The sequence below is a fragment of the Bactrocera tryoni genome, chromosome 1 (assembly GCF_016617805.1).
Source record: "Bactrocera tryoni isolate S06 chromosome 1, CSIRO_BtryS06_freeze2, whole genome shotgun sequence".
NCBI classification, from domain to species: domain Eukaryota; kingdom Metazoa; phylum Arthropoda; class Insecta; order Diptera; family Tephritidae; genus Bactrocera; species Bactrocera tryoni.
This window is the reverse complement of record NC_052499.1, coordinates 24,121,439-24,137,243: the sequence shown is the minus strand read 5'-3', so window position 1 is coordinate 24,137,243 and position 15,805 is coordinate 24,121,439. Positions and strand designations below refer to the sequence as shown.

Here is a 15,805-nt window from a genome sequence, read left to right as displayed (position 1 = left end):
TTTAAAGCAAAAATATTTTAGAAAAATCCGAGTGATATCAGTGAGCAATATATTATTCATATTTAATCGTTTCTAGAGTTCAAAGGAAGATTACTCAGATTTTAATGGAAAGTGAAGAGCCCAACTGTAGTATACTAAACAAGTAAAGTTTTTTACTTATTTTTGCAGCGCATTATTATCGAAAAGGAAGCATCCTTTTCGTAGTATCATACAGAGATCAATACATTCGATAAAAAATCAGTCTGACGTCCACATATTCAGGATTCCGAACTTGTAAAGTTATTGTCTGATTTCGAAAATTATTAGAGTGAGATAGGTAATGAAACTTAAGCAGTATTTTGAGATACAATTAAACCAATAAAGGGGCGGGCTCACATACACTTTGTAAGAGCTTTTATAACGAATACCCAGTCAAATACCGCCCATCTGCAATACCAACACGTCTATTCTGGATGGACAAATAGTTGCCCGGATTTCAAATCTTGTCATCATGTTGTTAATTTATATATAATGGGTGATCAAAGTAGAGGTACTTTTTTCAATAGCCTTTTTTTGACAGATTACGCGTGAGCCGTGTCAAGTTGTGATGTCATTTTCGTTTAGTGTTGTTTGGCATTTCGTCATGGAAAGACTTACGCCTAAACAAAATTTACTATAAATCGTTCAGTTTTATTACGAAAATTCACGTTTTGTAAGGAGTCTCTTTCCGCGCGCTTCTCTCCACTTATGCTCAACATAATCGGCTTACTGAGCGTCCTATTCGCAACACTATCTCCCATCTTGAGACGCAGCATTCATTATTGGATAATATTCGACCGAATTGACTACGCCCAGCACGCAATGAAAAAATATAGCAAACGTAGAAGAGAGTGTACGCGAGGACCGTGGGGAGTCGATTCGGCGTCGTTCGCAGCGATTCGGACTGAGGTGTGGAACGACATGACGCATTTTACGACGAGATCTTAAATTGAAAGCGTAGAACTGAAGCGACATCGCTTCGCTCTATGGGCTCTTCAAAAGTTCCAAGAAGAACCGACGATTTCGATGTCAAATTTTGTTTACCGATGAGACCAATCTCTGTCACAATGGGTATATAAACAAGTTCGTGATCTCGGCGACATTTGGTTTCAACAAAAACGGCGCCACTTCTTACACATCGCATCAATTAATAGATATATTGAGAGAACACTTCTGTAAGCAGATAATTTTGCGTTTTGGGCCGTTGGATTGGTTTGTATGATATCGCACCGTTAGAATTTTTGTTTTGGGGATATGTAAAGTCCAAAGTCTATGCAAACACTCCCGCTTCGATTCAGGTCTTGGAGCAGTTACCAGGCGAAATGCTCGAACGAGTCATCGAAAATTGGAGTCAACGGATAGACCATTGTCCATTAAATTTGAAGTTTATATGTTTTTTCTTTGAAGAAGTAAGAAACCTTGAAAGGCACTAACTTTTATAACACTATATATGTATACCTCAATATCTTTAGTTACTGTAAAATTTTCTGACACATCCATGGAGAAACAAACAAAATAGCTCAAAACACTGAAAGGGATTCAGTTCTCATGAACAAAGAAAAAATCAAGATTTATGTTTTTCACATATTTATATTTAAATATTACATATATGAAGAGTTACACTGTTCGCATAAAGAGAAAATGTTTATTTGTTTGTTCCCTTTGATATTCACTTTTGCGACTCACTTTTAAAATGGGTTGAAAATATAGTTTTGGAAAGACTTAAATGACCGCATTTAGCCACACAAGGGCGGATATTCGTCGGTTTGATCGGGACAATCGAATTTCCCATCACATTTTTTGCTTAAATCTACGCATCCGCCATTTCCACATTGGAATTTATTGGGTTTACAAAACATAGGATCACAATTTTGAAACGATTCATCACTGCCATCCAAGCAATCGAATACTTTATCGCAAGCTTTATCAACCGGTATACAAGCGCCATAGTTACATTTAAAAGCTGAATCTGAGCATAATGCGGCTTTACAATCCATTTCATCAGATCCATCTGAGCACTCCACAGACCCATTACACCACTCCAGATCATCAATGCATTCACCATTTTTACATAGTGAACCCTCGCAATCTTCATGGTCATCAGCTGAAAATAAGTAGAAAAAAATCTGAAAATCGGTTTGAAACTCCGACTCATTTTATAAAATAACGTTACGTCAAGAAAATAATTGTACGCAGCATTGCATGACGTAAGTGTATTTAAAATATATATTTTTATTTGCATATAACTTGTCAAATTGTCGTTCGGTTTAACTCGCAGTATCCACACACATACAAGTAAGTTGATTCATACAATCTTGAGTGCGCTATCGCAAACGTGAAAGATTCCGAGAAAGTCTCATGTATACATAAATGTTTCTTTAGCATAAATACCAATGCCTTGAGAACGATTATTTTAAGGGGTCAGTAGGGTAATCTGGCCTTTTTTTTACATATTTTTTTCATAGAAATTTTTATTCTACAATAAAACTTTTTTCACATATGAGGTATATCGTGGAGTGCGTATACAAATTTTTCGGAATTTTTTGATGAAATCTGTCGGAGAAATGGCTGGGTGAATGAGATGCGTTTTTTCACTGGCGGGCACGATTTCTCATGTTTGGATCATCTGAAACACAAAAACCCAATTTATTCTAAAAACGTACGTGAATGGTTATCATCCCTACTAGAAAGATGTTGATAAATAAAAAAGGATTTTTCCTTTTTTTTGTAATTTTTCTCCCTGTTTTTTTTACTAAATTTTGTCACAGCATTGTCAATAAATTATAAAAATATAGGACAAATCGGTTGATTAATTCGACCGGAATCATGTCCGCCAGTTTAAAAAAGTGTGCTTTGAGTAAAACGCGTTTAAAGTTTGAGGTGTGCACTCCGAGCGCTCCGAACGTCGAGCGGTATTATTATTTTTTGGCCTTTTTCGAAACCTTCTAATGGTAAAGTGGGTTTCTACATTATTCTAAGGGTATAAAGGAACAGAAAATGCACAAAAAAAAAAAAATAGAAAAGGGATTACCCTACTGAACCCTTATGACGTTCATAAGGCAACGAGCATGGTGAAACATCGTACAAGGTGAAATTGAACTATTCGCATAAATAGCTAAAAAAGTAGTTTTTTATTTCATCGCCACTGTAACAGTTTTTCGTTCAATGTGTTCTGAGCTTTACACAGTTATCAATAGTTTTCATTATGTATTAAAATAGTATATAGTTTTCCAAAAGTACAATTTACACTTGTGTTAAAATTCCAATTTCATTTCACAGGTACTATAGCGATTAAATATTTAATATTGCCGTCCCAAAAAGTGGATGGCAGTAGTTGTTTCACATACCCTTTATTGCTAAGGAAATGTAGCAGATAAGCACAAAAATCACGAAACGCATATTTCTGGATATATGTATGTATGTAGTTCACAAGAAGTTGATTTATTCCGCAGCAACTGCTCGCGTTCCTCTATAATTGACTACTGATTAAAGCTTTAGCACAATGTAGTGCTTAAATATGTACTTGAGACGTGGCTCGTTCTTCAAACAGCTCGTTCTTCAAACATGCGCTTAGATGAGGGTGGCTCGTCAATTCCCATTTGAGAAGTATTATATGTATATCGGCAATATTCCTGTGGTACATAAGAAACTAATAAAATGCGGCTGGTAAATCCATTTCTGTAAAAGGTTCGAAGTAGTATACTCTTGCAACTACGATGCTGATTCAGGTCAGGAATTATTGATTGAAGTGTAATATATATGTATGTATATGAAAGCCTGAAGAAAACCGGGATAGATTATATTATTGTGTCAAATAAAACGCAAAATAATTAATTATACATCGAAACACTTGAACCATGAATTGATGTTCCGCAATTCCGGCCGTCTTCAACGGTTGTTCTCACGCAAACGTTTCAGTATGGCCATTTAGAACTCCCTCTTCACCGTCTGTCCCACTGAAATTTATGATACACCAAACCACGAATATCGAAACAAAAAATTACCTCACCTTGATTTTTGTGCGGCTTTTTTTCCTCGAGCCAGAACGAGGCATGTCTTCAACGATCTCTGGACCGTCTTTGAAGGTTTTTGATAAAACTGAATTACCGCTAGCCTATTCCAACATTCGCATTGATTTCGGAGACGAAATTAGAAATAAAAAATTTTAGACAAATTCTTTGTTCGATATTTTTATCCATAGTTTTCTACTACTGAGGTATACCAACTTAAACAGCTGTTATATACAAAAACAGATCGGGCTCATATTTGCCACAGAAATTAAGGACCGACCCACCCGGGTAATTTATTTACGATTTCCGCGAATTTTTTTGACGGAATGAATATTTTAATTAGAAATCTGCTGCGCTGCATGGTGTTTGCCCTCACATTGTTGCTGCTTTCGCAGAATATTAAAAAAGCTAAACCATAAAAAATTAAGTAAAAGCAAGCAAAGGCTAAACTCGGTTGCAAATGATGATTTTCTACTTTCGCAAGAAACAATGCCGATAAAGTACCTTCAAACGTTGGCTAATCTTTATATTAAAACTGTTACGAAACAGTTCAACGTACATACATTATCAGAAGCAACTGAATAGATTACAATTAAATTTAGTATCTTATAGGATCAAAGGGGCGAAATTTAATATATGTATTGGATATCCGGAGAATATTGTATATTGATTGATCCAAAGGATGGGAAACAATTTCATTCAGGACTAGTGAAAATGATGATATAGTATATGGGAGCTATGGTGTATGCCATATTATACTTGTACTTTTATTTAATTTTGCTAATATAACTTACATATTGACTGATGTTAACGGTATAAAGCCAATCGGAAGTTTGAAATTCATATATGCATAAGGTATTTGGGGCTAGGAATTTTACGAATTTTCTTTCTGAATTTCAACATTATGCCTAAACAGTATGACCGATATTATCGGTAAAAACTCAGATATATACAAGATTATTTCTAAAGTAAACAGGACTTAAAAAAGAAGCACAACAAATGGTTTTTACTTCAAAATCAATTTATTATATTCAAAATAGTCTCCTTCTGCTTCAATACAGCTTTTTGCACGATCCAAAAGCATGTCGAACGAGTGTTTTAGCTCGTTGGCCGGTAAGGCCGCCAGTATGCCGCTGCAAGCCTTTTGAATGGCCTCTACGTCTGCATAACGCCTTCCTTTCGTGGGCAAATGCATTTTTCCGAAAAGGAGAAGTCGCACCGTGCCATATCCGGTGAATACGGCGAGTGGTTAATGGTTAAAATGTGATTTTTGGTCAAACAATCGTGCTTCAAATGTCGGATTCTGAGCAATTTTTGGTCGTCAGTTAATTTGTGCGGAACAAACCGTGCACACTCCTTTCGTAAACCGAAATGTTTAATGAAAATGCGTTAAATCGATGTTTTGGAGATGTTCAATTCCATTTCCATGAATTTCAATGATGATCTCGGCTGATTTTTGATGAGTTCCCGCATGGAATTTCCGGTGATCACGGATTTTGATTGGCCCACATGTTGATCGTCATTTATGTCCTCATGACCACTTTGAAGACGTAGAAACCACTCGTGCACTCTGCTACGGGATAGGCAATCGTCGCCATAAACTTGTTTCATCAATTGAAACTTTTTGGGTAAAAGTTTTACCAATAACAATTTAAAAAAAAATTTAATGTTGCCTCTTTGTTTGAAGCTAATTTTCGCACCGATAACACAAGCATACTGACACTTAAAACGCAATAACTTCACTTCCAAACTATGAAATGTCATGAAAATTTCACCGCACAATTGATAAAGATATCAGATTCTAACGCACCAATCGACATAAAGATGGCGCCAATTTGCCATCGCATCCGCCATTTCCACATTGGAATTTATTGGGTTTCCAAAACGTAGAATCACAAGGGGCGCTAGATTCAAAGTCCTGTTTACTTTGGAAAGCACCTTGTATAAGTCACAGACCGATCGATATATTGTGCATAAGGTCTACTAGAATAACGAAAGTTCGAAAATATTTTTATTAAGTGTATGAGGGCTAAACCGTATTGACCCGATGCTACACATTTTTCACACAAGGACACATTATTATTGCAAAAGGTTCTATACTTTCAGTAAAAAGTCGGCCATGGGCACTGACCCGTACCATCAAGGGAGTAAAACTTAATGTCTTTGACGTATTTATTCTCCTTCTTTATTGGCTTAGACATCGCTTACGCGTTACAGCCGAGTTTACAAATACGCGTAAGTCCTTTTCGCTGTTTGGCCCCAATTAGAGATTCCAAGTTTTGCCAGGCTCTTCTCCAACTGGTCTCTCCAACGGAGTGGAGGTCTTGCTCTTTATGCTTTGCACCTCGAATTATTTTCTCTAGCAGTAGATTGAAGAAATTGCACTATAGGGAGTCGTCTTGTCTGAAAACTCATTTGGTATCGAACGGATCGAAGGGGTTTTCCCGCTTCTGACGGAGCTTTTGGTATTGCTCAACGACGTCACGGCTGTGTAGTATTAGTTTTGCGGGGTTACCAAATTCAGACATAGTGGCATAAAGGCAGCTCCTTTTTGTGTTGTAAAAAGCAGCTTTGAAATCAACAAAGGTCGGCCCTCTTATCACGGTTCTTTTCCAACATTAAACACGTGGTAAATATCTGGTCAGTTGTTGATTTTGCAGATGCTGTGCTTCAACCTTTCACACAATACGGTCGATAGAACCTTATGTGCGATGTTGTGGAGGCATATCGTCACCCTGATCATTTATATATAAAGTATATATTATATGAATATTTAACCATATATATACTATATTTTGATTAGTTTCAAATGTTGCGAGACCGATAAGAATATGGAGCGGTAGCATTCGGAGCAATAATTTTGAATATTTCTTAATATTATTAGGAATTTAGTGATAATATTCCTCGCGATAGTTTAATATTTAATTTATATTTGTATTTCATTACAGGCTAAAATGAACGACCATCACAATAACTTACAAAAAGGTATGAAACTTAAACTTACTAAAATTTAATGTATTTGATGTACATATTTAAATAGTAGGTAGATATGTACCATATGTGTGTATATAAACAACACGAACAAAAGGAGTGCAACTTTCCTGGATGTCGTAAATATAAAGTTCAATGCGTATATGAATGGTATTCGAGTTTCGCCCTACAATTTCCAAACAGAAGACATTATTCTAACTTTTTTTTAGATATCAAGCAGGCTGAAAGGTTCGTGTCATTTGAAATGTAAATCAATCCGCAGCCTCAACGATTACCTTGGTTCGAAAACAAGAAGAGAAGCTGCAGCAAGATTCATGAAATTTGGCTGATGGATATTGTGGCACTTGGATCGTCAATTTTGAGCTTAAGTGTTTCGAAATCGATCACGCAACTCGTTCCTTTGGGATCTGTTGGGTGTTATCAATTTCTATCAACTTCGGTCCTTCCAATATAATTCGGCCTCTTCTATTAGGTTAATTGTCTTGGTGCCCAAACTTATGACCTATAACAAAGCTAGCAAGCCGAAGAACACTCACCAAACCGTGTTTAGTTATCAGCACCGCTTGCTCTATCTAAACATACGAAATTCTCTTTTATACATTTTTTCAAAGTATCAGTACTTACGCCACTTTAATCGCAATACCTCAGCTGTGAACTTTATAGATGTATCTATTTAAGGCTAGATCTAAATAGAAAATATCCTAAACAATTCTAATGGCGCCTCGACTCACTTCTATAGTTTTTACTTTATCATAATGAACAGACTCACTCGCACCAAATTAATGGTGCGCTTTGCGCGACTCATCGCGTGCTACGTCAAACACTCGGTCAACTTAATAGATTGGTTTCCCAACATATTGGATTATGACCATCCTCAGAGACTATGAACAGTGAGCAACGAAGACGCTGTTGCTGCTGTGATATCGAAGAAGACTCGAAGGAGTCCATCGCCATCCCGTGTTATAATTGAAGTTGCGCCCTTTCATTTTTGGAATATTTTACGGATGGATCTTGGTTTGCGGGCTTACAATATCCATTTCGAGCAAACACTGAAGCCCAACGAGCATTGAGCGCGTCCCACGTTTATGGATTGGGCCCTAAACGAAATGGCACCGATCCCAATTTTCACAAAAAAAAATATATATTAAGCGATTAAGCTCCCTTGCGGTTGAATACGCCAATATACAAAATTGTCGATTTTGGAATGATAATAATCCACATGACATTGTGAGAGACATAGTTACATTCTTAAAAAGTCACTGTTTGGCGTGCTCTACGGGCAGATTGAATCAGTGGTCCATATTTCTTTAAAAACGGAGCCGGTCATAATATTGTATAACCGTAAATGGGACAGGCTATAGAGCCACAGTTAATTATATTTTTCTGGCTTGCATTGGATAATGTTGATGTGGATGATCTGTGGTTCCAATAAGATGGCGCTACACGCAGCCAACGAAACTATCAATTTATAGTAGGAAACTTTTGGTAAGACCAATATATCGCGTGGTGTTCGATTTTACACTGCTGGACTATAATTTGTGGAGTTATATAAAGTCAATTCTTTAAGCATATATGTAAGTCCGAGACGATTTACACCTTAGAAGAGAATATTGTTGCAAAAAGTGGTCGAAAATTGGGCCCATCGGACGGAATATACTCGAGATTGCCAAAGCATTAACCTGTGCGAAATCTTTTCTAAAACATAAGGGAAAACCTTAATCTTTAAAATAAAGCTAAACTCTTGAACATAACATTAAATTATATATCATTTATTTCTTCTGGACCACATGTCTGAAAAAACACCCTTTATCTGCATTAAATAAAAAGCTGTTTCGCATTACACTCTATTATTTACCTTACATACCGAAATGTACCTTTTATAAGTTAACATTGTGCAGGCTCGTATTAGAACCCGGCTTCTTTTAAAGGGTTATCAATTTCGAGGATCCCTACTTTTTTAAATTAAAAACACAGAAGCTTCAAAGTTAATGGGGAATATTTATTATCATTCGAAAGAACATTCTTTGGCACTCGTGTTTTGAAGATTATCTCTTTCAAATGTTGTCCGCTGTTACGTCTCAGATGGTCCATCCGTTGAGTTTAATTTTCGATGACTCGTTCGAGTATTTCGACAGCTAACTAGGGAAATGTTTTGCTTTACATATCCCCACAGGAAAAAGTCTGACAATGTTGCCAGTCGACCGGCCCAAAACATGAAATTATCTGCTCACCGAAGTGTTCCTTCAATAAATACCTTATTTCCAAATCTCGCCGAGATTACGAGGTCTAATTTCAGGCATCAAATAGTCGGTTATCGCCATTGACGGTTACGTTCCGACCGATGATTTCACCGGCCCACAAATCACACCAAACCGTTATTTTTTGGATGGAATGTCAGCACTTGAATTTCTTCAAGTTGCTCTTCGTCTCAAATGTGGAAATGTTGTTTGTAAAGTACCCATTGAGCCAGAAATGGGTCTCATCGCTGAACAAAATTTTGCTCGAAAAGGATGGGTTTTCTTGAAACTTTTCAACTTTTTCAACTTTTCATAGAGCGAAGCGATGTCGCTAGGGAAGGTCGAGCAGATTCAGTTCTTGCACAAGCAGTACTTTGTACGCTTTCAGTTTAAGATATCGACGTAGAACGCGCAAAGTCGTTCAATACGTCACTCCGAGTTACTACAAACGGCGTCGCATCGACTCTCCACGGTCTTCGTGTACACGCTCGGCTGCTATATTTTGTTCCCTGCGTACTGGACGTGGTTAATTCGGTCGAATATTATCCAATAATGAATGCTGGGTCTCAAGATGGGTGATAGTGTTGCGAATAGTACGCTCAGTTAGCCGATTATGTTGACCGTAAGTGGAGCGAAGCGCGCAAAACACATTCTTTGCAGAACGTGAATTTTCGTAATAAAGTTGAAAGATTTGTAAAGGCGTAAGTCTTTCCATGATGAAATGCCAAAAAACACTGAACAAATTAACATGACTGCTTGACACGACTCACGCTTGATCTGTCAAAACGGCTATTGAAAAAATACTTCTACTTCAATCACCCGTTATCTTTGATGTAAGTTAATCGGCCAATACTTTTAAGAATAGAAACCCTAAAGGGTGCTCAAAGTGTGGTGTCGTCTTTGATTGCATTCCAGATGCCACATCGCAGATGGCAAATCAGGGAATTGAAAAGATTACGTAATCGTTTAAGTACTTCGAGTCGGCTGAGACTTAATGCTCACTGAATATTCGTATTTTCGAGATGCATACCTCCCAACCATTGTGGATGTTAATCGGATCTGGCGGAAATGCTTGTTGCTGCGTATTTCCTGAAGGAACTTCCCCTATGCTCATTCGTTTAATAATGTCAATTTTACATAAATCGCATTAGGAGTTCTCCAAAGTCATGATAGTTTTTCAAAATTACCTAAACATCTACTCCGAATAGCGGTACTTTAGCTGTTTTATCCTCTACTTGTTTATATTCAAATAGATAAGGTAGCAGATTACTATCTGCTAAACTGTTTTACCCAACACACTTGCAAATGGTCCGACTAGTCTTTGCGGCAAGGCGCCTCGTTCGCTAGTTTAATGCATATCACCGCAAAATGTTGCAAGTACGCACCGCGTTAGGCATTGGCGTGGCTGGTGGCGAACGCTTAGCGATGCAATCTCATGGCAATATTGTTAAATCTACGATAAGCATCAATGTGACGGCACCATGCACACTCCCACGCTGCAGCAACAACAAATGCTGGCAACAAACCTGGATAAATCAACGAACAGAAAAAGTTGCTGCACTCCAAAGTCAACCAAGCACATTCGCCGGTAAAATATTGTAAGCAATTAACAACAGCGACAACAGCATGGCCAATGATAACAACAACAACGATAATAACAATATTGTAATTAAGTGACAGCAGCATCGACATAATGCCTTAGCTTCAAAATGTTGCATCGCTTTTGTTGCAACTTTACTGACCTCTAAAACATTAACCCGAATTGTGTTACGAGCTTCTACAACAAACTGCAAGCGCTGAGGTGGCGTCTAAAATATGTCACACACACACTTAAGCATATACATATACGTACATACATACTTATATGGAAGCGCATGTGTACTGTAGCGGGGCACCGTGGTAAAAACAGCAAGGTGTGTTGTTGCTTTCATTGGTGATTTTGCTGTGAGTTTGTTTTCTTGTTGCTGCTGTAGTCGTATATAGACAAAAAACATGAGGTGCAACAAGACGCTTTACAAGATGTTTACATAAATTCCTTAAATGCAAACAACATGCAACATGCACTAAGCGCCCCTAACAGCAGCAAGCAAGCAACAGCAGCAAGCAAGTAAATGACAAGTCTACAAAGCCAGCAGTCTCTACACAAGTAGCAACATTTGCAGTATGGTGTGACTGCCGAATTAACTGCCAGCAACGTTATTACCGCCAACTGTAGCAACCCTGTGAGGAAAACCGTTACCACGCTTGCAGAAGTCCAGACGCTGAACCCAAGTTTCGACGGTTTTCAAGCATAAATCGACCTGGCTTGTTGAGCCGTCCTGTCGGAACCACATATTGTCCAAGTCCATATCATCTAATTCGAGCCAAAAATATATGATTACCATTGAGCGCTAGCGATTCCCATCAACAGTAAAGTCTTGATCATCACAGAAGAAGGACGGCCCTATAATGCCGCCGGCCGATAAACCGCACCAAACCGTATTTTTTTCAAGATGCAATGGTGACTCATGAAGTACGTGTAGATTGCAGCCTGACCAATAACGCATATTTGCTATTCAACTAGAAATGAGCTGCATCGCTGAAGATGATTTTCGTTGAAAATCCGAATTATTTTCACGTTCTTGTTCACGAATAAACGATAAAAATATGGCGTCGTTTGCTGTCCCTGTCGGTATACTTTTGTAGAGTCCCTACTGAAAACCCCATTATTGCAAGTCGATTCTTCCTGTAGGCTTGATATTTCTTAATTGACTAATCAGGGTTGACAGCTTACTGATGTCAAAAAGGCGATGTGAAACAGTTACAGATATGGTTGTCTTAAGACGTATGTAGGCGTAAATGAAAGTCTATTGCATTTTTAATGCCTTGCGTTATTTATATATGTAAATCCTAATCGTGGCCAAGCAAATTGAAGGCAAAATCATTAACGACGCATATTTCCTACCAGTCAGCTGTATTTGGGATGCATGGTGATTATGCGGCGGTCATGTCAGCAGCGTAGGTGAAATCAGTGGCGCTTGGCGGCGGCGCGACCGATAAAGATCGCTGTCGGCGATCGCGATTTTGGCGATCAAATCGCAGAGTAAACATGATGCTGCCGACCAATTTCATTGTAATTTGATATTTTTGCAAAATACGGCAGATTAGACTTGCTACAGTTTTCCATAACAAAAACAAAGAGCAAAGTATTACATGAATCCTTTCTCCCTTCATATTGGTGGATGTTGAACTTGCGGCAATCCTTAAAAACATGACAGAATTAGCGTAGGAAAATAGTTAAACTCATTTTACATATGTGTACCAGAAGAAAAATGAGTTTCCTAATTTATTTTATAAATCTAAAGAACTGCCTTGAACTGTCTTCAGTAAACCAGAAGATAAAGCCGAAAGTAACATTAACCGTCTCAGCAAATTGTGATAGACTCAAAGCGTTTTGACGATTTGTAAGTGTCATAATATATCTTCTAAGCTGTCTAAGTGAGACTGCTGTCAGCAACGCCCACTGAGCCTAACCTAACCCAATCTAGCTGATTGAATTGTACTTTAGTAATTTAAGTAAATACTTGATTTGTGATTCCGGACACCAATTAATGATGAATATTTTGTTCCTTGCTTGCACTTTCTTTTTCAGGTCACTTTCTCGATGATAGCCGCCTCGTAGATCATCATGCTGTTACGCCGCAGGGTAATCACAGTGGCATGGCATCAGCTGCTTCTATTTATGGACCTAGCGCCACATTGCGAACCATTGCCACTTCGAACAGTAGTTCACCTGCTGGAGGAGGAGGAGGTAATGGTGGCGGCGGTAGTTTAGTCACTGCTCCGGGTAGTCTAGGTCTTATCGGAGCCAGCAATGGTGGCAGTAGTGGTGTCGGTGGCGGCGGGCTTGTTGGTCTTGGCGGCGCGAGCATTGGTGGCATTGCGCATCATGCGCCGACAGCGTCTAATCACATGGCGCATCATCACAGCGCATCAACGGCTGCCTTGCTGGTGGTACCGCAGCCGATCAATGCAAGCAAAATGAATGTCACATTGGGAGCCGGTGGCAGCGGTACAGGCAGGAAGTATCAGTGCAAAATGTGTCCGCAGGTAAGTCAAAAATATCAAAATTTGTTTATGTGCAATTTTCTTGGTCTTAAATACTGAACAACTATGGAAATTTTTAAAAGAAATAACAAAATGAAACCTGAAACTCAGCCATACCATAGGCGGTACTTTGGGGTCGGAAATGGTGGTGTACGATTTCACCCACTTCTAGATAATAGTTGCAACACCTTCAAATCGTTACTTCTCACAAAGTTATATATTGATATCTTCATTGATGTTTCATTTAAGTGTTGTGGAGCTCTTGTTTGTATTTTTTTTCTAGTGCCACTTTATACTAAGATATTCTTTAATTAAGGTATCTGACTTTCTAACTAACCCTTACATATGTATTTTAAGCATAGGGAGAGAAATCAACAATATTAAACAGTAGGTTCCCCACTCTTTCAGACTAATTAAATATATAAGGTTTTTTCAATATAATGCTGCAAAAGTAGACCGATAGGGACCAAAAACGACACCATATTTTTACCCGTTCTTTTGACATTTCTCTTCTGTAAAGTTTGCAATTTCATCATGGAAATATATACGATCCAAAAACGAGTCGAAAATGTTAAAATTTATTTTATAAAATGCCTAAACTCGGAGTCAGTGGCCTCAACTTGAAGTGCTACGTCCAATATATGGCCATGTCAGATCAACAATTGAGCGTCTAGTGGAAAAATTTTAATCCACAGGCACAGTACAAAATGTTCCCGTGCCAGTGCGATAAAGAAGTGCCCGTAGAGTCGAGAATGTTGATGCCGCTGGCGCATCAATTGAGGAAGACCTAAATCGGTCTCTCACTCGTCGTACACAAGCGTTGGGCATCTCTGTGACGTCGTTATGGCGAATTTTGCGGAAAGATCTTGGCCTACATCTTTACAAGATCAAATTGACGTAAGATTCATAATTATAAATAAATTATACAATGTTTTGATTGTCGAATTCCGAGATAACGGCAAAATTGTCGTCAAATTTTTTATATGCTTGGCGTATTTTCAGTAATTCAGAACCGAGTTTGTCGAGAGTTACGTTAAATTTGTTGACTCGAAACTTATCTTTTCCTGACGATTGACTCTTTCCATCTCATCATTCGTGTGCCTGTAACCTTTTTGTTCTGGAAACAGATGTCTGATATACTTGATTTTCTGAAATAGCCAACGCTTTATTTTCGTAAACTTCAAGCTCCATTCGTGTATCAGCTACAACTTTAATTAGTCACGATAGCCATCAGTTACGATACTGATATCAACTTTTTGCAGTTTCCACGGACAGCATCTTGAAATGCCAAAGAATCTGTGTGAGTGAGTTTTGAGTTGCAGGAGTTCTGTCTGGTTCTGGTAATGAACGAGGACAAAACGAAATATCTCCTGTCATCAAACAAACCGTCGTCGCACTCGCGATTAGGCTCCCACGTCACTGTTGACAGTCATAACTTCGAAGTCGTAGATAACTTCGTCTATCTTGGAACCAGTATTAACACGAACAGCAACTACAATGCCAGCTTGCCGGCAGGCGCTACTTCGGACAGAGTAGCCAATTGAAAAATAAAGTCCTCTCTCGATGAACAGAAACCAAACTCTATAAGCCACTTATTATTCCCGTCCTGCTATATGGTGCAGAGGCATGGACGATGACAACATCTGATGAGTCGGATATACGAGTTCTCGAGAGAAAGGTTCTGCGCGTTGACCAGCGCGAATATCGCATTCGATGGAACGCTGAGCTGTACGAGTTATATGACGGCATTGATATAATTCAGCAAATTAAGAGATAGCGGCTACGCTGTCGAGGTCATGTCTTTCGTATGGATGAAAATACTCCAGCTCTGAAAGGTTTCGACGCAGTACCCGCCGGGGAAGCAGAGGAAAAGGACTTCAACTTCCGTGGAAGGACTAGGTGAAGAGGGACCTGGCTTCGCTTGGAACTTCCAATTGGCGCCACATAGCAAAATGAAGAAACGTCGGCCGCACTGATTACACTCGGCGATAACCGCGTAAGCGGTGTCTACGCCAGTAAAGAAGAAGTATTGTAAATCAAGTGTCAATAACGTTATCAACATAAAACTTTGCGTAAATAGTGTTTTTAATATATGACATCTTGGGCCCTCTTTAAAAGTTGCTCTCCAGCCGTCTCAATATTCTCCACATCCAACACAAACCTACTATAATAATTTCCACACTTCGGTTATTTTTATACGATATGTTGTATATATGTATATTGGTCCAAATTTCCATATTTCACATAAAATGATTTTCGTTGTTCTAGCAGCTTTATGCGGAATGCTGAGTGGCCTTCTTTATCGCGACTATAGCACATAAATTTCATGTGGGTTAATTTCGTTGATTTTAATATAAATATCTTGGAAACGTAATGAAACATAGTGAGTCTGCGACCTAGAGTACAAATCAGTAAGATACCAAACAAAATTTCAATCCGTTCGCGATTTCTTCAAATAATGCA

The 15,805-nt window shown here is 38.4% G+C and overlaps 2 protein-coding genes across 2 annotated transcripts in view; one reads left to right on the top strand and one right to left on the bottom strand.

Annotated features, from left to right (window-relative positions):
* The window catches only part of LOC120766179 (zinc finger protein rotund), a 118,854-nt gene that overhangs the window by 23,584 nt on the left and 79,465 nt on the right, over nucleotides 1–15,805 (top strand). Inside the window, exons 4-5 of the mRNA XM_040091536.1 lie at nucleotides 6,977–7,013; nucleotides 12,888–13,345. Coding sequence (XP_039947470.1) covers nucleotides 6,977–7,013; nucleotides 12,888–13,345 — 495 coding nt within the window. The remainder of the gene's footprint in view (nucleotides 1–6,976; nucleotides 7,014–12,887; nucleotides 13,346–15,805) is intronic.
* LOC120766181 (very low-density lipoprotein receptor-like) lies at nucleotides 1,589–3,504 on the bottom strand. The gene is made up of 2 exons (XM_040091538.1): nucleotides 3,366–3,504; nucleotides 1,589–2,122 (listed from the first exon to the last, which is right to left on the bottom strand). Exons 1-2 carry the CDS (start codon nucleotides 3,415–3,417, stop codon nucleotides 1,755–1,757), a joined length of 420 nt encoding a protein of 139 aa, XP_039947472.1. The 5' UTR covers nucleotides 3,418–3,504; the 3' UTR covers nucleotides 1,589–1,754.